At 48.5% G+C, this 26,794-nt stretch overlaps 1 protein-coding gene across 1 annotated transcript in view; it reads left to right on the forward strand.

Moving 5' to 3' along the window:
• LOC140390095 (ABC-type oligopeptide transporter ABCB9-like) overlaps positions 1-26,794 on the forward strand; it is a 48,553-nt gene that overhangs the window by 20,607 nt on the left and 1,152 nt on the right. Inside the window, exons 7-9 of the mRNA XM_072475001.1 lie at positions 17,570-17,743; positions 24,787-24,946; positions 25,358-25,494. Of these exons, the coding sequence (XP_072331102.1) occupies positions 17,570-17,743; positions 24,787-24,946; positions 25,358-25,494 (471 nt within the window). The remainder of the gene's footprint in view (positions 1-17,569; positions 17,744-24,786; positions 24,947-25,357; positions 25,495-26,794) is intronic.

The raw sequence follows: 26,794 nt of genomic DNA on the forward strand, positions 1-26,794 counted from the left end.
AACCCAGCCATGTCACTAACCCAGGTCTCTAATTTTGGGGACTTCGAGTCCCTCCACATTAATAGTCTCCGGGCTACCAGGGAGGAAAAGGCCAAAACGTCGGCCTCTTTCGCCCCCTGGCCTCCCGGCTCTTCCAACACTCCAACGATCGCCACCTCTGGACTCGGCACCACCCGTGTTTTAAGTATCGTGGACATTAGCCTTAGTGAGATTCTTAATGAGTACTTTGCATCGGTATTCACCAAGGAGAGGGACATGACGGATGTTGAGGCTAAGGATGGATGGTTAAATATTCTAGGTCAAGTCGGCATAAGGAAGGGCTAAGTTTTGGGTATTCTAAAAGGCATTAATGTGGACAAGCCCCCAGGTCCGGATGGGATCTATCCCAGGTTACTGAGGGAAGCGAGGGACAAAATAGCTGGGGCTTTAACAGATATCTTTGCAGCATCCTTGAGCATGGATGAGGTCCCGGAGGACTGGAGAATTGCTAATGTTGTCCCTTTGTTTAAGAAGGGTAGCAGGGATAATCGAGGGAATTATAGACCTGTGAGCTTGACGTCGGTGGTAGGCAAACTGTTGGAGAAGATACTGAGGGATAGGATCTATTCACATTTGGAAGAAAATAGACTTATCAGTGATTGGCAGCATGGTTTTGTGCAGGGAAGGTCATGTCTTACAAACCTAATAGAATTCTTTGAGAAAGTGACAATGTTTATTGATGAGGGAAGGGCTGTAGATGTCATATACATGGACTTCAGTAAGGCGTTTGATAAAGCTTCTCATGGCAGGTTGATGGAAAAAGTGAAGTAGTATGGAGTTCAGGGTGTACGAGCTAGATGGATAAAGAACTGTCTGGGCAACAGGAGACCGAGAGTAGTGGTGGAAGGGAGTGCCTCGCAATGGAGAAAGGTGACTAGTGGTGTTCCACAGGGATCCGTGCTCGGACCACTGTTGTTTGTGATATACATAAATGATCTGGACGAAGGTATAGGTGGTCTGATTAGCAAGTTTGCAGATGATACTAAGATTGGTGGAGTTGCAGATAGCGAGGAGGACTGTCAGAGAATACAGCAAAATATAGATAGATTGGAGAGTTGGGCAGAGAAATGGCAGATGGAGTTCAATCCAGGCAAATGCGAGGTGATGCATTTTGGAAGATCCAATTCAAGAGCGGACTATACGGTCAATGGAAGAGTCCTGGGGAAAATTGATGTACAGAGAGATATGGGAGTTCAGGTCCATTGTACCCTGAAGATGGCAACGCAGGTCAATAGAGTGGTCAAGAAGGCATACAGCATGCTTGCCTTCATCGAATGGGGTATTGAGTGCAAGAGTCGGCAGGTCATGCTACAGTTGTATAGGACTTTGGTTAGGCCACATTTGGAATACTGCGTGCAGTTCTAGTCGCCACATTACCAGAAGGATGTGGATGCTTTAGAGAGGGTGCAGAGGAGGTTCACCAGGATGTTGCCTGGTATGGAGGGTACTAGCTATGAAGAAAGGTTGAGTAGATTAGGATTGTTTTCGTTGGAAAGACGGAGGTTGAGGGGGGTCCTGATTGAGGTGTACAAAATTATGAGAGGTATGGACAGGGTGAATAGCAACAAGGTTTTTCCAAGCGTCGGGGTGTCAATTACAAGGGGTCACGATTTCAAGGTGAGAGGGGGAAAGTTTAAGGGAGTTGTGCATGGAAAGTTTTTTACGCAAAGGGTGGTGGGTGCCTGGAACGCTTTGCCAGCGGAGGTGGTAGAGGCGGGCACGATAGCATCATTTAAGATGCATCTAGACAGATATATGAACGGGCGGGGAACAGAGGGAAGTAGATCCTTGGAAAATTGGTGACAGGTTTAGATAAAGGATCTGGATCGGCGCAGGCTGGGAGGGCCGAAGGGCCTGTTCTTGTGCTGTAATTTTCTTTGTTCAAAACCTTGCCAAAACCCTCTCAGCTTTCGGGAATGTGCTGGGGTTCCCGCGCACCTCGCACACCTGTTTTCTACCCGAAAAACGTGCTCATCCTAGCCACTGTCATGTGTGCCCGGTGGACTACCTTAAATTGTATCAGGCTAAGCCTGGCACATGATGAGGATGTGTTAACCCTGCTTAGGGCATCCGCCCACAGACCCGCCTCTATCTCTCCCCCAAGCTCATCTTCCCACTTGCACTTTAGCTCCTCTATCTGAGTTTCCTCCGACTCCATAAGTTCTTTGAAGATATCTGATACGTTCCTCTCTCCCACCCATGTCCTAGAAACTACCCTGTCCTGTATCCCCCATGGTGCCCGGTCCCTATCATGGCTATGTTTGCCGCCCAGTAGTAGTTACAAAGGTTCGGCAGCGCCAACCCACTCTCCCCCGACTACGCTCCAACAACACTTTCTTCACTCGTGGAGCTTTACCCGCCCACACAAAGCCCAAAATCACCTTATTCACCCGTTTAAAAAAGACCCTCGGGATAAAAATGGGGTGACACTGAAGGACAAATAGAAATCTGGGGGTCCCGCCACTATCACGGTCTGTACACTCCCCGCCAGTGACAGCACAAGCATGTCCCATAAGACCATAAGACACAGGAGTGGAAGTAAGGCCATTCGGCCCATCGAGTCCACTCCACCATTCAATCATGGCTGATTTCAACTCCATTTACCCGCTCTCTCTCCATAGCCCTTAATTCCTCGAGAAATCAAGAATTTATCAACTTCTGTCTTAAAGACACTCAACGTCCCGGCCTCCACCGCCCTCTGTGGCAATGAATTCCACAGACCCACCACTCTCTGGCTGAAGAAATTTCTCCTCATCTCTGTTCGAAAGTGACTCCCTTTTATTCTAAGGCTGTGCCCCCGGGTCCTAGTCTCCCCTGCTAATGGAAACAACTTCCCTACGTCCACCCTATCTAAGCCATCTCCTAAAGTCCTCCTTCATTTGCTCTACAAGAAGGGACAAGTTTAACTTGTGCAATGTCTCCCATTCCCGTGCCACCTGGATTCCCAGATCGCGAAAGCTCCCTCCCACCACTGTGAACGGCAGCTCTCGCAGTCTCCTCTCCTGACCCCTCGACTGGATCACGAAGATCTTGCTTTTCCCCACATTCAATTTATACCCCGAGAACCTGCCAAATTCCCCTAAGATCCGCATAACCTCCCCCCTCCCCTCTAACGGGTCCGAAATGTACAGCAGCAGGTCATCTGTGTAAAGCGAAACCCGATGCTCCACCCCAGCCTGGCCGTTCCAGTTCCTCGAAGCTCTTAACGCGATGGTCAATGGCTCTATGGACAGAGCAAACAACAGCGGGGAGAGAAGACACCCTTGCCTTGTCCCTCGGCGCAGTTTAAAAAGTCGACATCAGCCGATTCGTTCGCACGCTCGCTACTGGTGCCTGGTACAGCAACCACACCCAATCAATGAAGCCCTGACCAAACCCAAACCTTCCTAACACCTCCCACAAACAATTCCATTCCAGCCGATCAAAGGCCTTCTCTGCATCCATCGCAACCACTACCACCCCCCCCCCCCCCGAGGGCATCATGATAAGGTTTAAGAGCCTTCAAACATTGGCTGTGAGTTGCCTACCCTTTACAAACCCCGGGACACAATCCTCTTCCCTTGTGGCCAGTATCTTAGCCAGCAGTTTGGCATCCACATTCAATAGGGAGATTGGTCTGTATGACCCGCATAGCTCCGGGTCCTTCTCCCAATTCAGAATCAATGAGATCGAGGCCTGCGACATTGTTGTGGGAGGACACCCTGCTCCCTTGCCTCATTAAATGCCCTCACCAGCAGTGGGCCCAATAGCTCTGCGAACGTCTTGTAAAAATCCACCTGGTAGCCGTCCGGCCCCGGGGCCTTGCCCGACTGCATGACCTCCAGCTCTCCATTATTTCCTCAATTTCAATTGGGGCTCCCTGCCCTTTCAGCAGTTCTTCTTCCACCCTCGGGAACCTCAGCTGACCCAGGAACTGCCTCATCTCCTCCACCCCAGCCGGGGGTTCCGACTCATATAACTTGCTATAAAATTCCTTAAACACCTCATTCACTCCCACTGGGTACAGGACCGCATTCCCACCTCTGTCCTTTACTCTCCCTATCTCCCTGGCCACCTCCCTTTTCCTCAGCGGGTGTGCTAGTGTTCTTCTGGCCTTTTCCCCACACTCCTACACCACTCCCCTTGCCTTCCTCAGTTGTTCCATCGCCTTCCCTGTAGGTACCAGCACAAACTCCACCTGTAACCTCCGCTGCTCCTCAGTAGTCCCGCGTCCGGGGCTTCCAAATATTTCCTATCCACCAGGAGTATCTCTCCAACCAACCTATCCCTCTGCTCGTTCCACCTTTTCTCTGTGGACCCGTGTCAAAATTAGCTCCCCTCTAACCACAGCCTTCAGAGCTTCACACACTGTTGCTGCCGAGACTTCCCCTTTGTCGTTTATTTCCAGATAGTTCTGGATGGACTTACTTCCCCCCCCCCCCCACAGATCGCCTCATCTGCTAATAGCCTCACATCCAACCTCCGTAATGGGCGCTGTCCTCTCTGCATACTAACCCGTAGATCCACCCAATGTGGGGCACGATCCGACACCACGATTGCTGAGTTCTTGGTATCAACCACCCCCGCCAGTAATGCCCTGCTCAGGATAAAAAAATTGATCCGAGAATATATTTTGTGGACATGGGAGAAAAAAGAAAACTCCTTCGCTCTTGGCCATCCCATGATCGGATTATGTGACTCTAGGTCCGGGATCTTACCTAATACCCGCCTCATAAATTCCACATCATCTCAGTTTGGTGCATATACATTCACGAGTACCACCTGCATCCCCTCAAGCTTCCCACTCACTATAATATACTTGCCCCCCGCGTCAGACACGATTCGCCCTGCCTCAAATGCCACCCGTTTGTTAATCAGGATCGCGACCCCTCTGGTCTTAGAGTCCAGCCCTGAATGGAATACCTGGCCGACCCACCCTTTCCTCAATCTGGTCTGGTCTGTAACCTTTAGGTGTGTCTCTTGTAACATTTCCACGTCCGCCTTCAATCCCCTCAGATGCGCGAACACACAAGCCCTCTTAACCGGCCCATTTAGCCCTCTGATGTTCCAAGTAATCAGCCTAGTTGGGGGGCTTCCTACCCCACCCCCTGCCGACTAGCCATCACCCTTCTTGGGCCAGCCGCCAGCTAGTGTCTCTCGCCTCCTCGGGCCGCCCTCGGGCCTCTGCCGTCCTCGTCTTTCCTTTTGTCCCCGAGCAACAGTTCCTCCCCCGTCAGCAGAGCAGCTCTCCCCCACTCCTCCCTTCCCCCTAGTAACAGCACCAGAAACCCAACCCCCATATCAAACTTATCACCGGCTAACTGTGCTTCCGTGAGCTAGCTAACATAAGAACTAGGAGCAGGAGTAGGCCACCTAGCCCCTCGAGTCTGCTCCGCCATTCAGTGAGATCATGGCTGATCTTTTGTGGACTCAGCTCCACTTTCCGGCCGGAACACCATAACCCTGAATCCCTTTATTCTTCAAAAAACTATCTTTATCTTAAAAACATTTAATGAAGGAGCCTCAACTGCTTCACTGGGCAAGGAATTCCATAGATTCACAACCCTTTGGGTGAAGAAGTTCCTCCTAAGCTCAGTCCTAAATCTACTTCCCCTTATTTTGAGGCTATGCCCCCTAGTTCTGCTTTCACCCGCCAGTGGAAACAACCTGCCCGCATCTATATTATCTGTTCCCTTCATAGTTTTATATGTTTCTATAAGAACCGCCCCCCCCCCCCCGCATCCTTCTAAATTCTAACGAGTTTAAAGTCTAAATTCCTAACCTATCTAGCCTGGTAGCTTCCGCCCCTGGCACCAGACAATCTATCTCCCCATTGTTCTCCCTCCACCCCCCCCCCCCCCGGCTCGGTCATACAAATTCAAAGCATCACAGTCCCCAGTAAACAAACAGTAGAAACCAATCCCTCCACCCAACTTCCAATGGAACAGAATTAACTTTACATTTCTGAGCAGCTGCTCAAACATCTTATCCCAACGGAAACCAAAGAAAAAGGGAAGGGGCAACAAAAATAACCCCTTGTTACAGAGAGCACTGCATATTAAACAACACCGAAGTGATTTTGACCAAATCACCACCGCAATGCCCTTCCCTAGGGTTCAGTGACCTTAACCCCTGCTAGCCTTTTGTCCTTGATAAAAGTTCATAACTTCATCCGGTTATTCAAAATAAAGTTCCTGGCCCTCAAACGTGACCTAAAGACGCGCTGGATACAACATCCCGAACTTCACCCCCTTCTTGAAGAGTGCCGATTTTGCCCTGTTAAACCCGGCTCGCCTTTTGGCCAGTTCCGCGCCCAGGTCCTGGTACTTGAGAAACTCACAGTTCTCCTACATGCAACTCTGTACCTGCTTGGCCCACCGCAAAATCTGTTCCTTGTCCAGGAACCGGTGCATTCGCACCACCATCGCCCTCGGCAGTTCATTCGTTCGCAGCTTCCTTGCAAGATTTCTATGCGTTCTGTCCACTTCCAAGGGCTGCGTAAACGCCCCATCTCCCATCAGCTTTTCCAGCATACTTGCCACAAAAGTGTTCGCGTTCAAACGCTCACTGCCCTCAGAGAGGCCGATGATCTTCAGGTTCTGTCTCCTGGACCTGTTCTCCAAGTCCTCCAACTTCTCCTGCAACCTTTTCTGGTGGTCCTTCATCAGCTCCACCTCGACCTCCAAAGTGGTTAAATGGTCCTCTTGCTCGGTCACCTTTTCCTCCATCTTCTGAATCGCCTGTCCGTGGGTTTCTAGACCCTGTTCCACCCGACCGACCAATGCTTTAATCGGTTCCAGCGTATCTTTAGCTTGGCGAAGCTCTCCTCAAAGAACTTCACCAGCTGTACCGTCAACCACAGTGCCACCGCACCAGGATCCTGTGACTCCGCCATGCTTTCCTGTGCTCTGCACGCGTTTCCTTGCTTGACTATGTCTCCTTACACGGCCACTTCTAGTCCACTGCTCCATACACTGGTGGGGGATTTTTCCCCACTGTCTCACTCTCCACCAATTTATCCAGTGAAATTCCGAATAAACCAGGAGAAAATGTCCAAAGGTTTCACCACAAGCGGGAGCTACCAAATGTGCGACCTCCTACTCCATGGCCGCCACCGGAAGTCTGCCCACAGTAAGAAGTCTTACAACACCAGGTTAAAGTCCAACAGGTTTGTTTCGAATCACTAGCTTTCAGAGCACTGCTCCGTCCTCAGGTGAATGAAGAGGTGGGTTCCAGAAACATATAGAATGGACAACGTCAAAGACGCAAGACAATACTTTGAATGCGAGTCTTTGTAGGTAATTAAGTCTACAGATCCAGACGGAGTGACTGGAGAGAGTGATAATCACAGGTTAAAGAGGTGTGAATTGTCTCAAGCCAGGACAGTTGGTAGGATTTCGCAGGCCAGATGGTGGGGGATGAATGTAATGTGACATGAATCCCAGGTCCCGGTTGAGGCCGCACTCATGTGTGCGGAACTTCGCTATACGTTTCTGCTCGGCGATTCTGCGTTGTTGCGCGTCCTGAAGGCTGCCCTGGAGAACGCTTCCCGAAGATCAGAGGCTGAATGCCCTTGACTGCTGAAGTGTTCCCCGACTTGAAGGGAACATTCGTGCCTGGCGATTGTCGCGTGATGTCCGTTCATCCGTTGCCACAGCGTCTGCATGGTCTTGCCAATGTACCATGCTTCGGGACATCCTTTCCTGCAGTTTATGAGGTAGACAATGTTGGCCGAGTCGCAGAATATGTGCCACGTACCTGGTGGGTGGTGTTTTCACGTGTAATGGTGGTACCCATGTCGATGATGGAAGGAGTTGGGGAAGAAGTTACTGGATTTTGACCCAGCGACAGTGAAGGAACGACGATATGTTCCCAAGTCAGGGTGGTGAGTGACTTGGAGGGGAGCCTCCAGGTGGTGGGATTCTTTGCTGCTCTTGTCCTTCTAGATAGTAGTGGCTGTGGGTTTGGAAGGTGCTGCCTAAGGAACCTTGATGAGTTCCTGCAGTGCATCTTGTAGATGGTACACACGGCTGCCACAGTGCATCGGTGGTGGAGGAAGTGAATGTTTGTGGAAGGGCTGCCACTCAAGTGGGCTGCTTTGTCCTGGATAGTGTTGAGCTTCTTGAATGTTGTTGGAGCTGCACTCATCCAGGCAGGTGATTCCATTACACTCCTGACTTGTGCCTCGTAGATGGTGTTAGGCTTTGTGGGGGTCAATAAGTGAGTTAGAAGTGAATCAGAGGATTCCTCGCCTCTGATCTGCTCTGGTAGCCACAGTATTAAGGTAGCTAGTCCAGTTCAGTTTCTGATCAATAGTAACCCCCGGATGTTGATAGTGGGGCATTCATCGATGGTAATCCCATTCAATGTCAAGGGGCGATGGTTAGATCCCCTCTTGTAGGAGATGGCACTTGTGTGGCACAAATGTTATTTGCCACTTGTCAACCCAAGCCTGGATATTGTCCAGGTCTTGCTACATTTGGACATGGACTGCTTCATTATGTGAGGAGTCGGGAATAATGCTGAACATTGTGCAGTCATCCACAAATATCCCCACTTTTGACCTAATGGAAACTAGGAGCAGGAGGAGGTCATTTGGCTCTTCATTCCTGCTCAGCCATTCCATATGACCGTGGCTAATCTTCTATTTCAACACCATATTAGCTCAGGCTCCCCATGGTGCCTTTAGAGTTAGAAATCCAGCTATTTCCTTCTTAAATATCCAGTCTTCTGTGGTAGAGAATTCCACATGTTCACCATCCTCTGACTGAAGAGATTTCACCTCATCTCTCCGAAAAAACCGGTACCAAAGAAGAACCAGGCAACGTGCCTCAATGACTACCGACCAGTGGCCCTGACTTCAGTCGTAATGAAGTGCTTCGAGAGGTTGATCATGAAGCGCATCACCTCCATACTCCCAGAACGCCTTGATCCACTGCAATTCGCATACCGTTGCAACCGTCCACATCAGACACCATTTCCCTGGCCCTACACTCATCCCTAGAGCATCTCGAAAACAAGGACTCCTACATTAGACTCCTATTTATTGACTACAGCTCCGCCTTCAACACCATAATCCCAGCCAAGCTCATATCAAAGCTCTAAAACCTAGGACTTGGCTCCCCACTCTGCAACTGGATCCTCGATTTTCTGACCAACAGACCACAATCAGTAAGAATGAACAACAACACCTCCTCCACAATAGTCCTCAACACCGGTGCCCCGCAAGGCTGCGTACTTAGCCCCCTACTCTACTCCCTGTACACACACGACTGCGTGGCAAAACTTGGTTCCAACTCCATCTACAAGTTTGCTGACGATACGACCATAGTGGGCTGGATCTCGAATAACGATGAGTCCGAATACAGGAGGGAGATAGAGAACCTAGTGGAGTGGTGTAGCGACAACAATCTCTCCCTCAATGCCAGCAAAACTAAAGAGCTGGTAATTGACTTCAGGAAGCAAAGTACTGTACACACCCCTGTCAGCATCAACGGGCCGAGGTGGAGATGGTTAGCAGTTTCAAATTCCTAGGGGTGCACATCTCCAAAAATCTGTCCTGGTCCACCCACGTCAACGCTACCACCAAGAAAGCACAACAGCACCTATACTTCCTCAGGAAACTAAGGAAATTTGGCATGTCCACATTGACTCTTACGAACTTTTCCAGATGCACCATAGAAAGCATCCTATCAGGATGCATCACAGCCTGGTATGGCAACTGCTCGGCCCAGGACAGCAAGAAACTTCAGAGAGTCGTGAACACCGCCCAGTCCATCACACGAACCGGCCTCCCATCCATTGACTCCATCTACACCTCCCGCTGCCTGGGGAAAGCGGGCAGTATAATCAAAGATCCCTCCCACCCGGCTTACTCACTCTTCCAACTTCTTCCATCGGGCAGGAGATACAGAAGTCTGAGAACACGCACGAACAGACTCAAAAACAGCTTCTTCCCCACTGTCACCAGACTCCTAAATGACCCTCTTATAGACTGATTTCATTAACACTACACCCTGTATGCTTCATCCGATGCAGTGCTTTGGTAGTTACATTGTATATGTTGTGTTGCCCTGTTATGTATTTTCTTTTATTCCCTTTTCTTCTCAAGTACTTAATGATCTGTTGAGCTGCTCGCAGAAAAATACTTTTCACTGTACCTCGGTACACGTGACAATAAACAATCTAATCCAATCCAAATGGCCGTCACCAAATCCTGAGACTGTGACTCCTTATTCCAGTCCCCCAGCCAGAGGAAACAACATCCCTACATCCAGTATCCCAAGCACTGTCTGAATTTTATACGTTTCAACGAGATCCCTCTCATTCTTTTTAATTTCCAATGAATGCAGGCCTACTCCACCCAATCTCTCCTCGTATGACAATCCTGCCATCCCAGGAATCTGCTGAAGCTTGACTGCACTCCCTCTATGGCAAATATATCCTTTCTTCGATAAGGTGACCAAACCACCACATAACACTCCTGATGTGGTCTCACCAAGGCCCTGTACAGCTTCAATGAGACATCCCTGCTCCTGCACTCATTTTCCTGCAATGAAGCCCAACATACCATTTGCCATCCTAACTGCCTTCTGTACCTGCATGCTTGCTTTCAGTGACTGGTGCACTAGGGCACCCGTCCCTTTGTACGTCAACATTTCCCAATTTATCACCATTTAAATAATACTCTGCTGTTCCGTTTCTTCATCCAAAATGGATAAATACACATTTCCCCACATTATACTGCATAAGACCATGAGACATAGGAGCAAAATTAGGCCACTCAGCCCATCGAGTCTGCTCCGCCATTCAATCATGGCTGATGTTTTCTCATCCCCATTACTGCCATGCATTTTCTCATTCACTTGTCTCAATCCTCTTGAAGCCTCTTAACACCCTCCGACCCACTCGCATCCCCACCAAGCTTTGTGTCGGTAGAATACTTGGAAATATCACATTTGATTCTGTCGTGCAAATCATTGATCTATATTGTGAATATCTGGGGCCCAAAACTGATCTGTGCTGGACCCCACTAGTCACTGCCTGCCACTTCGAAAAAGACCCAATGATGACCGTAGCCACCTAAAATGGCTGATTCCCTATTAATTTGGCCAAAACCCGATTTAAAATGGCTAACCGAAAAGGCTGATGGGAAAAGCAGGCACCAGGACACAAACGGACAGCTGCAGACAGAATAGCGTATTCGGCTCTGGGGAAGTCTGCCCAGATCGATACTCAAGACTCTTAGCAGCACATCAACCCAGACATCTGCAGTTTAATCGGCTATCCCCGGGAACAATCGCAACATATTAGCAATTGAATGCCGGGCCAGACCTGTCGGCGCCTGCAGTGACCGAAACAAAGGCAGGTGAACGACCACCCCCCGATCGAGGAATCGCCCCGTTATTGGATATATCGAACCCAGTGACTGGGAACAAGTCCAATCACTTGGGACTCAGGGTCAAGGGCCGCCCCGAGAGGCGGGGAGCCCCGGGACCCTATAAAGTGAGGGGCCAAGTTCAGATCGCTCTCTCTTCTTCGCCTGCTTGCGACCTTCGCAAGAACATCGACCAGAAAGCGTAAGTTTGACTCCAGCGATCGCTACCCGATAGAGACCCGTATCAGCCTTTTGAATCCCGCGGGCCAGATCCGATTCGATTAGCCATTCGTTTCCCTGACCTGGTGGGCCCTTCCTAAAGTTAGGTATTGGCCAGTAGTGGTAGGTTTCCATATAGAGAGTAGTATTATTGTGCAAGCATTACTTGTTGTATATAATAAATGACCGTTGATTTCAATCTTACTAAGCGGTGTGCTGTATTATTAATCATAACTCGAGCTTGAACCACGTGGCGGTATCAGAAAGATACCTGGCGACTCATAGAACATAGAACATAGCACGATACAGCGCAGTACAGGCCCTTCGGCCCACCATGTTGCACCGAAACAAAAGCCATCTAACCTACACTATGCCATTATCATCCATATGTTTATCCAATAAACTTTTAAATGCCCTCAATGTTGGCGAGTTCACTACTGTAGCAGGTAGGGCATTCCACGGCCTCACTACTCTTTGCGTAAAGAACCTACCTCTGACCTCTGTCCTATATCTATTACCCCTCAGTTTAAAGCTATGTCCCCTCGTGCCAGCCATTTCCATCCGCGGGAGAAGGCTCTCACTGTCCACCCTATCTAACCCCCTGATCATTTTGTATGCCTCTATTAAGTCTCCTCTTAACCTTCTTCTCTCCAACGAAAACAACCTCAAGTCCATCAGCATTTCCTCATAAGATTTTCCCTCCATACCAGGCAACATCCTGGTAAATCTCCTCTGCACCCGCTCCAAAGCCTCCATGTCCTTCCTATAATGCGGTGACCCGAACTGTACGCAATACTCCAAATGCGGCCATACCGGAGTTCTGTACAGCTGCAACATGACCTCCTGACTCCGGAACTCAATCCCTCTACCAATAAAGGCCAACACTCCATAGGCCTTCTTCACAACCCTATCAACCTGGGTGGCAACTTTCAGGGATCTATGTACATGGACACCTAGATCCCTCTGCTCATCCACACTTCAAAGAACTTTACCATTAGCCAAATATTCCGCATTCCTGTTATTCCTTCCAAAGTGAATCACCTCACACTTCTCTACCTTAAACTCCATTTGCCACCTCTCAGCCCAGCTCTGCAGCTTATCTATATCCCTCTGTAACCTGCTACATCCTTCCACACTATCGACAACACCACCGACTTTGGTATCGTCTGCAAATTTACTCACCCACCCTTCTGCGCCTTCCTCTAGGTCATTGATAAAAATGACAAACAGCAACGGCTCCAGAACAGATCCTTGTGGTACTCCACTTGTGACTGAACTCCATTCTGAACATTTCCCATCAACCACCACCCTCTGTCTTCTTTCAGCTAGCCAATTTCTGATCCACATCTCTAAATCACCCTCAATCCCCAGCCTCCGTATTTTCTGCAATAGCCTACCGTGGGGAACCTTATCAAACGCTTTGCTGAAATCCATATACACCACATCAACTGCTCTACCCTCGTCTACCTGTTCAGTCACCTTCTCAAAGAACTCGATAAGATTTGTGAGGCATGACCTACCCTTCACAAAGCCATGCTGACTATCCCTGATCATATTATTCCTATCTAGATGATTATAAATCTTGTCTCTTATAATCCCCTCCAAGACTTTACCCACTACAGACGTGAGGCTCACCGGTCTATAGTTGCCGGGGTTGTCTCTGCCCCCCTTTTTGAACAAAGGGACCACATTTGCTATCCTCCAGTCCTCTGGCACTATTCCTGTAGCCAATGATGACATAAAAATCAAAGCCAATGGTCCAGCAATCTCTTCCCTGGCCTCCCAGAGAATCCTAGGATAAATCCCATCAGGTCCCGGGGACTTATCCATTTTCAGCCTGTCCAGAATTGCCAACACCTCTTCCCTACGTACCTCAATGCCATCTAATCTATTTACCTGGAGCTCAGCATTCTCCTCCACAACATTGTCTTTTTCCTGAGTGAATACTGACGAAAAATATTCATTTAGTATCTCGCCTATCTCTTCAGACTCCACACACAACTTCCCATCCCTGTCCTTGACTGGTCCTACTCTTTCCCTAGTCATTCGCTTATTCCTGACATACCTATAGAAAGCTTTTGGGTTTTCCTTGATCTTACCTGCCAAATACTTCTCATGTCCCCTCCTTGCTCGTCTTAGCTCTCTCTTTAGATCCTTCCTCGCTACCTTGTAACTATCCATCGCCCCAACTGAAACTTCACACCTCATCTTAACATAGGCCTCCTTCTTCCTCTTAACACGAGATTCCACTTCTTTGGTAAACCACGGTTCCCTCGCTCGACGCCTTCCTCCCTGCCTGACCGGTATATACTTATCAAGAACACGCAGTAGCTGATCCTTGAACAAGCTCCACTTATCCAGTGTGCCCAACACTTGCAGCCTACTTCTCCACCTTATCCCCCCCAAGTCACGTCTAATGGCATCATAATTGCCCTTCCCCCAGCTATAACTCTTGCCCTGCGGTGTATACTTATCCCTTTCCATCATTAACGTAAACGTCACCGAATTGTGGTCACTGTCCCCAAAGTGCTCTCCTACCTCCAAATCCAACACCTGGCCTGGTTCATTACCCAAAACCAAATCCAACGTGGCCTCGCCTCTTGTTGGCCTGTCAACATATTGCGTCAGGAAACCCTCCTGCACACACTGTACAAAAAACGACCCATCTAATGTACTCGAACTATATCTTTTCCAGTCAATATTTGGAAAGTTAAAGTCTCCCATAATAACTACCCTGTTACTTTCGCTCTTATCCAGGATCATCCTCGCTATCCTTTCCTCTACATCCCTAGAACTATTTGGAGGCCTATAGAAGACTCCCAACAGGGTGACCTCTCCTTTCATGTTTCTAACCTCAGCCCATACTACCTCGGAAGATGAGTCCCCATCTAGCATCCTCTCCGCCACCGTAATACTGCTCTTGACTAGCAGCGCCACACCTCCCCCTCTTTTGCCTCCTTCTCTGAGCTTACTAAAACACCTAAACCCCGGAACCTGCAACATCCATTCCTGTCCCTGCTCTATCCATGTCTCCGAAATGGCCACAACATCGAAGTCCCAGGTACCAACCCATGCTGCCAGTTCCCTTACCTTATTTTGTATACTCCTGGCATTGAAGTAGACACACTTCAAACCACCGACCTGAACACTGGCCCCCTCCTGCGACGTCAAATCTGTGCTCCTGACCTCTATACTCTCATTTTCCCTTACCCTAAAACTACAATCCAGGTTCCCATGCCCCTGCTGCATTAGTTTAAACCCCCCCAAAGAGCACTAACAAATCTCCCCCCCAGGATATTTGTGCCCCTCAGGTTCAGATGTAGACCATCCTGTCTGTAGAGGTCCCACCTTCCCCAGAAAGAGCCCCAGTTATCCAGAAATCTGAATCCCTCCCGCCTGCACCATCCCTGTAGCCACGTGTTTAATTGTTCTCTCTCCCTATTCCTCATCTCACTATCACGTGGCATGGGCAACAACCCAGAGATAACAACTCTGTTTGTTCTAGTTCTGAGCTTCCATCCTAGCTCCCTGAAAGCCTGCCTGACATCCTTGTCCCCTTTCCTACCTATGTCGTTAGTGCCAATGTGGACCACGACTTGGGTCTGCTCCCCCTCCCCCCTAAGGACCCGGAAAACACGATCCGAGACATCACGTACCCTTGCACCTGGGAGGCAACATACCAAACGTGAGTCTCTCACGCTCCCACAAAATCTCCTATCTGTGCCCCTGACTATCGAGTCCCCAATTACTAATGCTCTGCTCCTCTCCCCCCTTCCCTTCTGAGCAACAGGGACAGACTCCGTGCCAGAGGCCCGTACCCCATGGCTTACCCCTGGTAAGTCCCCCCCCCCCCCACAAGTGTCCAAAGTGGTATACTTGTTTCTCATGGGAACTACCGCAGGGGATCCTTGCACTGACTGCTTCTTCCCAGTCCCTCTTACAGTTACCCATCTATCTCCAATCTTTGGTGTAACTAATTCCCTGAAGCTGCTATCTATGACCCCCTCTGCCTCCCGAATGATCCGAAGTTCTTCCAACTCCAGCTCCAGTTCCCTAACTCGGTCTTGGAGGAGCTGGAGATGGCAGCACTTCCTGCAGGTAAAATCAGCAGGGACACTAACGGCATCCCTCACCTCAAACATCCTGCAGGAGCAACATTGCACTCCTTTCCCTGCCACCCCTCTAACTTTCTACCAAGATCTGGCTAACAACTAAATTAAATTTTTAAAAAAATAATAATAATAAAAATAAAATATGGTACTTACCTCACACCAATGGGTTTTATTATTAGGTTAGAGGAGGAGGGCGGGTGGGAGACACTACACGTGTAGTGTCTCGGGTTTCCTCTCCACCAGAATTTATTGGTGAGGGTCTTCCCAGAAGTCTGCGGGTCGAACTTCCTGTTCCCGCCTTAAACACTAAAATTTTAAAAAACAGCAAAGAGGGACCGAAAACGGGACCAGGTAAGTGTTTACCGCTGAAATTGACTAACCTGCTCCTGTGAAGGTCTCCCAGAAATCACTAACGCACCGCTCCCGCTGAAATCGACTGGCCTGCTCCGCTCCCGCTGAAATCGACTGGCCTGTTCCTGCAAAGACAAGTGTTTTTAAAGGAGAGACTTATCTCCCAGAAATCACTTGCGCCCTGCTCCCGCTGAAATTGACTAACCTGCTCCGCTCCCGCTGAAATCGACTGGCCTGTTCCTGCAAAGACAAGTGTTTTTAAAGGAGAAACTTACCTCCCAGAAATCACTTGCGCCCTGCACCCGCTGAAATTGACTAACCTGCTCCGCTCCCGCTTGAATCGACTGGCCTGCTCCTGCAAAGACAAGTGTTTTTAAAGGAGAAACTTACCTCCCAGAAATCACTTGCGCACTGCTCCCGCTGAAATTGACTAACCTGCTCCGCTCCCGCTGAAATCGACTGGCCTGCTTCTGCAAAGACAAGTGTTTTTAAAGGAGAAACTTACCTCCCAGAAATCACTTGTGCACTGCTCCTGCTGAAATTGACTAACCTGCTCCGCTCCCGCTGAAATCGACTGGCCTGCTCCTGCAAAGACAAGTGTTTTTAAAGGAGAAACTTACCTCCCAGCAATCACTTGACTCATGAGCAAAGGTGACATAATCAGAGGTAATAAACTAAGGCTAATAAGAGCAACATGACCCATCCTCCTGTGATGGAAGTAGGATCATTGATGAAGCAGCTGAATATGTTTTGGCCTTGACGAACTCCTGCAGTGCTGTCCTGGGACTGAGATGACTGACCTCCAACCACCACAACTATCTTCCTTTGTGCCAGGTTTGACTCTAACCAGCAGAGAGTTCCCCCCCCCCCTCCCGCCCTCCCCCCTGATTTCCATTCACTCCAGTTTTGCAAGGGCTCCTTGATGCCATTGTCAGTCAAATGCTGCCTTGATGTCAAGGGCTCTCACCTCACTTCTGCAATTCTGATATTTTGTCCATGTTTGAACCAAGGCTGCAATGAGGTCAGGAGCTGAGTGACCCTGGCAGAACCCAAACTGAACATCCGTGAGCAGGCTATTGCTGAGTAAGTGATGGCACTGTTAGCACTGTTGACGACTCCTTTCATCAGTTTGCTGATGATCAAGATTCGCCAAATATCCCTGCATTGTAGCTTCACCAGATTGACACCTCGTTTTTAGGTATGTCTGGTAGTACTCCTGGCATGCCCTCCTGCACACTTCATGGAACCATCACTTCAGTTTTCAGTGTTAAACTGTTGTTGGCCATTTGTCCAACTCGTCTCTATCCACCTCAAATTTTTGTGTTCCTACTTAATATGAGGAACAAACATTGACCACTTTTGTCCCAGAGTTCAGCCTCCTTCAGGGGATTAGGGCCTGAGTGGTGACGAACAAGTTGCTTGCCCTTTGCCAGTTCCCATATCTCTTGTCTCCAGTTGATCTGTTAGTTATAACAATTTTATTTATTTTCAGAATGTGTCCTTTGAGCTGAAGTGTGGGGAGATCACGGCACTGGTGGGTCCCTCAGGCGGGGGGAAGACGACCTGTGTGGCCCTGCTGGAGAGATTTTATCAACCCCAGTCTGGGGAGATTCTGCTGGACGGGAAACCCATCGAGGAATATGAACACAAATATTATCACAACAAGGTGAGAAACAACATGTAACAGACATCGAGATAGTGACCGAGTGTAATATACACAGGGACCGAGATGGGGGACATGATGGGGACACTCCTGTTAATACATTCCCTAGACCATGATCCTGTACCTTCTCTGGAAGAGCTCTTCCCGGTCTCAGGTCACGGAATCACATAATTAAAGCTCAAATGGAGAACCTTCAGCACATAATGTCTGCACTGCTGAAGTTCCAGAGGACTGGAGTTTAGCCAATATTGTTCCATTGTTTAAGAAGGGCAGCAGAGGTAATCCAGGAAATTATAGGCCTATAATGGAACAACATCACTGGTAGGGAAATTATTGGCAAAGATTCTTAGAGACAGGATTTACTAACATTTGGAAACCAAGAACCAGGAACAATAGAGCACAGAAACAGGCCCTTCGGCTCTCCGAGCCTGTACTGACCATGGTACCTGCCTAAAATAAAACCGTCTGCACTAACGGAGTCCGTATCCTTCCATTCCCACTCTATTTATATATTTATCTAGATGCCCCTTAAATGCCCCTATCGTAACTGCTCCCACCATCTCTCCAGGCAGCGCGTTCCATATATTTACCATCCTCTGTGTTAACAACAAATGGACTTATTAGTGATGACAGCATGGTTTTATGAAGGGGAGGCCATGCCTCACCAATTTGATCGAGTTTTTCAAGGAAGTGACAAAGATGATAGATGAGGGAAAGGCAGTAGATGTTGTAAACATGAACTTCAGAAAATCCTTTGACAAGGCACCTCACGATAGACGGGTACAAAAGGTGAAGTCACATGGGATCAGAGGAGAGCTGGCAAGTTGGATATGGAACTGGCTTGGGCACAGAAGACAGAGGGTAGCAGTAGAAGGGTGTTTTTCTGAATCGAAGGCTGTGACCAGCGACATTCCACAGGGATCAGTTCTGGAGCCTTTGTTGTTCGTAGTGTACATAAATGATTTGGAAGAAAATGTAGCTGGTCTGATTAGTCAGTTCGCAGTGGAGTTGCGGATAGTGAAGAGGATTGTCAGAGGATACAGCAAGATATAAACTGGTTGGAGTCTTGGGCGGAGAAATGGCAACTGGAGTTTAATCCGGCCAAGTGTGAGGTAATGCACGTTGGAAGGTCCAATGCATGTATGAATTACACAATAAATGGTAGAACTCTTGCAAGTACTGACAGGCAGAGAGATCTGGGCGAGCATGTCCATCGATCACTGAAAGTGGCAACGCATGTGGATAAGGTGGTCAAGAAGGCATACGGCATGTTGGCCTTCATCGGTTGGGGCATTGAATATAAAAATTGGCAAGTCATGTTGCAGCTGTACAGGACCTTAGTTAGGCCTCATTTGGAATATTGTGTACATTTCTGGTCGTCACACTACCAGGAGGATGTGGATGCTTTGGAGAGGGTACAGAAGCGGTTTACTAGAATGTTGCCTGGTATGGAGGGCATTAGCTATGAGGAAAGGTTAGATAAACTTGGTCTGTTCTCACTGGTACAACGGAGATTGAGAGGCTACCTGATCGAGGTCTACAAGACTATGAGTGGCATGGACAGAGTGGATAGTCAGATGCTCTTTCCTAGGGTAGGAGAGTCAAGTACTAGGGGACATAGGTTTACAGTACATGGGGAAAAGTTTAGAGCAGATGTATGAGGCAAGTTTTTTTACACAGAGGGTGGTAAATATATGGAACGCACTGCCTGGGGAAATGGTGGGAGCAGGTATAGAACATAGAACATAGAAAAATACAGCACAGAACAGGCCCTTCGGCCCACGATGTTGTGCCGAACCTTTGTCCTAGATTAATCATAGATTATCATTGAATTTACAGTGCAGAAGGAGGCCGTTCGGCCCATTGTGTCTGCACCGGCTCTTGGAAAGAGCACCCTACCCATAGTCAACACCTCCACCCAATTTTGGACACTAAGGGCAATTTATCATGGCCAATCCACCTAACCTGCACATCTTTGGACTGTGGGAGGAAACCGGAGCACCCAGAGGAAACCCACGCAGACACGGGGAGGATGTGCAGACTCCGCACAGACAGTGACCCAAGCCGGAATCGAACCTGGGACCCTGGAGCTGTGAAGCAATTGTGCTATCCACAATGCTACCGTGCTGCCCTTAAGAACAAATAAATCTACACTATATCATTTTACCGTAATCCACGTACCTATCCAATAGCCGCTTGAAGGTCCCTAATGTTTCCGACTCAACTACTTCCACAGGCAGTGCATTCCATGCCCCACTACTCTCTGGGTAAAGAACCTACCTGTGACATCCCCCCTAAATCTTCCACCATTCACCTTAAATTTATGTCCCCTTGTAATGGTTTGTTCCACATGGGGAAAAATTCTCTGACTGTCTATCTATTCCCCTGATCATCTTATAAACCTCCATCAAGTCGCCCCTCATCCTTCTCCGTTCTAATGAGAAAAGGCGTAGCACCCTCAACCTTTCCTCGAAAGACCTACTCTCCATTCCAGGCAACATCCTGGTAAATCTCCTTTGCACCTTTTCCAAAGCTTCCACATCCTTCCTAAAATGAGGCGACCAGAACTGTACACAGTACTCCAAATGTGGCCTTACCAAAGTTTTGTACAGCTGCAGCATCACCTCTCGGCTCTTAAATTCAATCCCTCTGTTAATGAACGCTAGCACACCATAGGCCTTCTTTACAGCTCTATCCACTTGAGTGGCAACTTTCACAGATGTATGAACATAGACCCCAAGATCTCTCTGCTCCTCCACATTGCCAAGAACTCTACCGTTAACCCTGTATTCCGCATTCATATTTGTCCTTCCAAAATGGACAACCTCACACTTTTCAGGGTTAAACTCCATCTGCCACTTCTCAGCCCAGCTCTACATCCTATCTATGTCTCTTTGCAGCCGACTCACTATCCACAACTCCACCAATCTTCGTATCATCTGCAAATTTACTGACCCACCCTTCAACTCCCTCATCCAAGTTATTAATGAAAATCACAAACAGCAGAGGACCCAGAACTGATCCCTGCGGTACGCCACTGGTAACTGGGATCCAGGCTGAATATTCGCCATCTACCACCACTCTCTGACTTCTATCGGTTAGCCAGTTCGTTATCCAACTGGCCAAATTTCCCACTATCCCCTGCCTCCTTACTTTCTGCAGAAGTCTACCATGGGGAACCTTATCAAATGCCTTACTAAAATCCATGTACACTACATCCACTGCTTTACCTTCATCCACATGCTTGGTTACCTCCTCAAAGAATTCAATAAGACTTGTAAGGTATGATAGGGGTATTTAAGGGACATTTAGACAAATATATGAATAGGGTGGAAATGGAAGGATACGGACTCCGTAGGTGCATACGGTTTTAGTTTAGGCAGGTACCATGATCGGCGCAGGCTTGGAGGGCCGTGCTGTTTTGTTCTTTGCTTCCCCAAGTGAGCAATTGTCTTGGTGCCATTCTGCTCCCTTCTCCCTCTAACTCTCAGTGGATTCCAGATCCTAACCACTCGCTGTGTGAATGTTGCCTCCCGGCTGCCAGGGCCTGGGATGTCTCGGATCGAGTCTGCAGGATTCTTAAGTAGGAGGATGAGCAACCAGAAGTCGTGGTGCACATAGGCACCAACGACATAGCTAAAAAAAGGGATGATGATCGAAAAAGTGATTTTAGGGAGTTAGGTTGGAAGCTAAAGAGCAGGACAAGCAGAGTAGTGATCTCAGGATTGCTACCGGTGCCACGTGCAAGTGATAGCGAGTGCAGAGGCACATGTGGCTACAGGGCTGGTGCAGGAGGGAAGACCTCAGATATGTGGGTCATTGGGATATCTTCTGGGGAAGTGGGACCTGTACGTGAAGGACAGATTGCACCAATATCCTGGGTGGGAGGTTTGCTGGAGTTCTTTGGGAGGGTTTAAACTAGCTTAGCAGGGGGTTGGGAACCAGAGCTATTGATCAGAGGATAGGGTAGCTGTTGAACAGGCAGAAATAGTATGCAGCAAGTCTGTGAGAAATGATAGACACTTGATAGGGCAAAGTTGCACTCAGTGGAATGGTTTAAAGTGTGTCTGTTTCAGTGCAAGGAGTATCAGGAATAAGGGAGATGAACTTAGAGCATGGATCAGTACTTGGAACTACGATGTTGTGGCCATTACGGAGACATGGATTTCACAGGGTCAGGAATGGTTGTTAGATGTTCCGGGGTTTAGATGTTTTCAGAAGAATAGGGAGGGAGGTAAAAGAGGAGGGGGAGTGGCACTGTTAATTAGGGAGTGCATCACAGCAACAGAAAAGGAGGTAGTTGAGGAGGGTTTGTCCACGGAGTCAGGATGTGTGGAAGTCAGAAACAAGAAAGGAGCAGTCACTTTATTGGGAGTTTTCTACAGACCCCCCAATAGCAGCAGAGAGATAGAGTAACAGATTGGGCGGCAGGTCTTGGAAAAGTGCAGAAGTAACAGAGTTCTTGGCATGGGGGACTTCAACTTCCCCAATATTGACTGGAACCTCCTGACTGCAAATGGTTTGAATGGTACAGATTTTGTCAGGTGTGTACAGGAAGGTTTCCTGACTCAATATGTCGATAGGCCGACTAGGGGGGAGACCATATTGAACTTGGTGCATGTCAACGAACCAGGGTGGTCTCGGTGGGTGAGCATTTCGGTGACAGTGACCACAACTCCTTGACCTTTACCATAATCATGGAGAGGGATAGGAACAGACAGTATGGAAAGGTATTTAATTCGGGGGAGGGGAAATTATACTCCTATAAGACAGGAGCTGAGGAGCATAAAGTGGGAACAATTGTTCTTGGGGAAATGCACAACAGTAATGTGGGGATTGTTTAAGGAGCACTTGCTGCGAGTGCTGGATAGTTTTGTCCCACTGAGACGAGGAAGGAATGGTAAGATGAAGGAGCCTTGGATGACAAGAGAATCGGAGCGTCTAGTCAAGCTTACGTAAGGTTGAGGAACCAAGGATTTGGCACAGCTCTAGAGGGTTACAATGTAGCCAGGAAGGAACTCAAAAATGGACTTAGGAGAGCTAGAAGGGGGCATGAAAAAGCCCTGGCGGGAACGATTAGGGAAAACCCCAAGGCATTCTACACTTATGTGAGAAATAAGAGGAGGAGCAGAGTGAGAGTAGGGCTTATCAGGGATAGTGGAGGGAACTTGTGCCTAGAGTCTGAGGAGATGGGGGAGGCCCTAAATGAATATTTTGCTTCAGTATTCACGAGAGAGAGGGACCTTGTTGCTCACCAGAACAGTGTGAACCAGGTTAATAGGCTCGAACAGATTGATATTAAGAAGGAGGATGTGCTGGAAATTTTGAAAAGCATCAGGATAGATAAGTCCCCGGGGCGTGATAGGATATACCCAAGGTTGCTACGGGGAGCGAGGGAGGAGATTCCTCAGCCGTTGGTGATGATCTTTGCGTCCTCACTTTCCACTGGAGTAGTACCGGATGATTGGAGGGAGGCGAATGTTGTTCCCCTATTCAACAAAGGGAATAGGGAAATCCCTGGGAATTACAGACCCATCAGTCTTGCGTCTGTGGTGAGCAAAATATTGGAAAGGATTCTGAGAGATAGGATTTATGATTATTTAGAAAAACATAGTTTGATTAAAGATTAAAGATAGTCAGCATGGCTTTGTGAGAGGCAGGTCATGCCTCGCAAGTCTCATTGAATTCTTTGAGGATGTGACGAGATACATTGATGAAGGTCGGGCAGTGAATGTGGTGAATATGGATTTCAGTAAGGCATTTGATAAGTTTCCCCATGGTAGGCTCATTCAGAAAGTTAGAGGGCATGGGATACAGAGAAATTTGGCTGACTGGATACAGAATTGGCTGGCCGAAAGAAGACAGCGAGTGGTAGTGGATGGAAAGTATTCCGCCTGGAGGTCGGTGACCAGAGGTGTCCCACAAGAATCCCCACAGAGGGATCTTGGGGTCCACATACATAGATCCCTCAAAGTTGCCACCCAGGTTGATCGGGTTGTTAAGAAGGCGTATGGTGTGTTGGCTTTCATTAACAGGGGGATTGAGTTTAAGAGCCGCGAGATTTTGCTGCAGCTTTATAAAACCCTAGTTAGACCGCACTTGGAATATTGTGTCCAGTCTGGTCGCCTCATTATAGGAAGGATGTGGATATTTGGAGAGGGTGCAGAGGAGATTTACGAGGATGCTGCCTGGACTGGAGGGCATGCGTTATAAAGAACGGTTGAGGGAGCTAGGATTTTTCTCACTGGAGCGAAGAAGGAAGAGAGGTGACTTGATTGAGGTGTACAAGGTGATGAGAGGCATGGAGAGAGTGGATAGCCAGAGACTTTTCCCCAGGTCGGAAATGGCTGTCACGAGGGACATAGTTTTAAGGTGATTGGAGGAAGGTATAGGGAAGATGATAGAGGTGGCTTCTTTACACAGAGAGTGGTGGGTGTGTGGAATGAACTGCCAGCAGAGGGAGTGGAGTCAGAGTCATTGGGGACATTTAAGCGACTCTTAAACAGGCACATGGACAGCAGTAAATCGAAGGGGTGTAGGTTAGGTTGACCTTAGATTAGGATAAACGGTCGGCACAACATCGAGGACCAAAGGGCCTGTACTGTGCTGTACTGTTCTATGTCTCCACTCGCTCTCTCTCTCTTTCTCTCTTGATCTGCTCAGATGAGAAGCGGAGGTACATCCTTAAGCAAGGATTGCACGGGACATAAATACCCCGGTCCAAGTGTTGGCCGAGCACGGGAGACCCTTTGGGGAGTGGGAGTTGTATCTAGTAGGTTACATAAATATTGAGTTTCTCTAACAGTCCTCTCTTCCGTGTGGTTGCTCGCCTGGAACTTTGCACTCTGTTTCTCTCTTTCTCTTTTATCTCTCCTCTCGCTCTCTCTCGCTCTCTTTCTGTCTCTCTTCCTCCTCTCCTCCACAGCACTCACTATTCCCTGGTACGTTCACAGTCGTACACTTGCACCATTCTGCAGCTACTGTATTGTGTGTATCTGCTGGTGATTTTGAACTAAGATGATGTGTTTTTACTCTTCATTTTACAGCTGGGCCTAGTGGGGCAGGAACCAGTCCTGTTCGCTCTGTCGATCGAAGAGAATATCTGCTACGGCCTCCCGAGCTGTCCGAGGAGTTCCGTTGTTGAAGCTGCTCAAAGAGCCAATGCCAATGCGTTCATCAAGCGACTGGAGAACGGATACAGCACAGGTATATCGCACACCAACTCGTGAAGCCATCTTAGCATTGGGATTGGCACTTAGTGACCCCAGTACCAGGGATGGCAGCGTAACTGGGAGTGACCACTGATGCCAGAACAAGGAGTGACTGCTAGTCACCCTGGTAGAGCGAATGACTGTGAGTGACTCCACAGATGGGAGTAATTCTAATCCTAGAGGAATACTGATAGGGATTCTGATGAGTTTCTTCCAAGGATACCTGGTTAATTCCTGTGGCGATTCCAATGTATTAATGCCAGGGTTTCTAGTGAGTTATTGTGGGGGGATTTGAGTGAGCTCCTAGTGGATTTAAGTGTATTATTGATGGGTGTTGAATTGTGGGATATGTCTCTTCCACCATTGCCCGTATTCGGCCATCATTGAAACATGTTGTTCTGTTCAGATGTTGGCGAGGCAGGTGGACAGCTCTCTGCCGGGGAGAAGCAGAGAATAGCCATTGCCCGGGCTCTGATCCGGCAGCCACAGATACTTATGCTGGACGAGGCCACCAGTTCTCTGGATGTGGAGAGTGAGCACACGGTAAGTAGGTTTCTGATTATGCAGAATGTTCTGTTTTTGTGTCTGTTAAACTCAGCAGGTCTGGCAGCATCTGTGGAAAGAGAAAATAAAGTTCTGTTTTGAGTGCAGAGCTGAAGAGCGGGACGTGTTGGATTTTACAGAGCGTAATTAAACTAAATGGGAACGAAGTCCCACAGCGAGCACATTTAGCCGCGTGGTTCCCGGCGCTCGCAGCAGTGAGAAACACGACTCGTATCGAACATCATTCGGGTTAGATAGGGGCTTTCAGTGTGGAATGCGCAGCTGAAGCCGCACATGGCCCCATTTTCTGTACTGAGGAGCTCCACTTGCCAAAACTCCTCAGTGTAGCGATGGAGTCCCGATCACTGGAGTCCCAGCCCTAACCTTGGCTGTGCCAACCTGGTACTCTGGCAGCACCCCTGCCACCTTGCAGTGGCAGCTTGGAAGTGCCAGGCAAGATTGGCAATGCCAGGCTGCCTATTAGATCTGGGGGCGGGGTTGCTCAGCTTCTATTGGCCACGTTGGGCCGCGGCACCCTGCTTTACAGGCGCAGCCTGGCCATTCGATCGTACCCATAAGTGTATAAGAGGGAGTGGAGCAGCTGAAACAGAGTAAAAGGCCAGTGATTGGTGGGAGCTGAGAGAGATTGTAGCAAAGATGTGTCGGGTATGAGTGAGAAGAAGCATTAATAACAGGAGAATATGCTAGTCGTTGCAGAAAGGTCAGATATCAGAATGTGTTCATGGGAGATTAAAGGTCAGTGAGAGAAAAAATTAAGAATCAGAGAATTACGTTGCCGAAGGAATCCATTTGGCCCATCATGTGAGCACTGACTCTCCAAACCTGATTTTGTGCCAGTCCCATGCCCTTTCTCTGTAACCCTGCACACTGTTTCCATTCAAATAATCATCTACCTCCCTCTGGTGCCTTGATTGAACCTGCTTCCACCACACTGCCAGGCAAAGCATTGCAGTCCCGAACCACTCCTTGTGTCAAATAGTTTTTCTCACAACACGTTTTTCCAAGCACTTTAAATCTGTGCCCTGTCGTTCTCGATCCTTTTACATTCGGGAACAGTTTCTCTGTCCAGCCCCCTCATGACTTTGAACATCTCTATCAAATCTCCTCTTAATCTTCTCTCCAAGGGGGACAATCCCAACCTGTCCGGTCTATCCTCGTAACTGACATTTCTCATCCCTGGAGCCATTCTCAAACCTCTCTGCCCTCTCTCCAATGTGTTCACATCCTTCCTAGTGTGGCACCCAGAACTGTGCCCAATATTCCAGCTGATGGCTAACCA

The sequence above is a fragment of the Scyliorhinus torazame genome, chromosome 14 (assembly GCF_047496885.1).
Source record: "Scyliorhinus torazame isolate Kashiwa2021f chromosome 14, sScyTor2.1, whole genome shotgun sequence".
In the NCBI taxonomy this organism is placed as follows: Eukaryota; Metazoa; Chordata; class Chondrichthyes; order Carcharhiniformes; family Scyliorhinidae; genus Scyliorhinus; species Scyliorhinus torazame.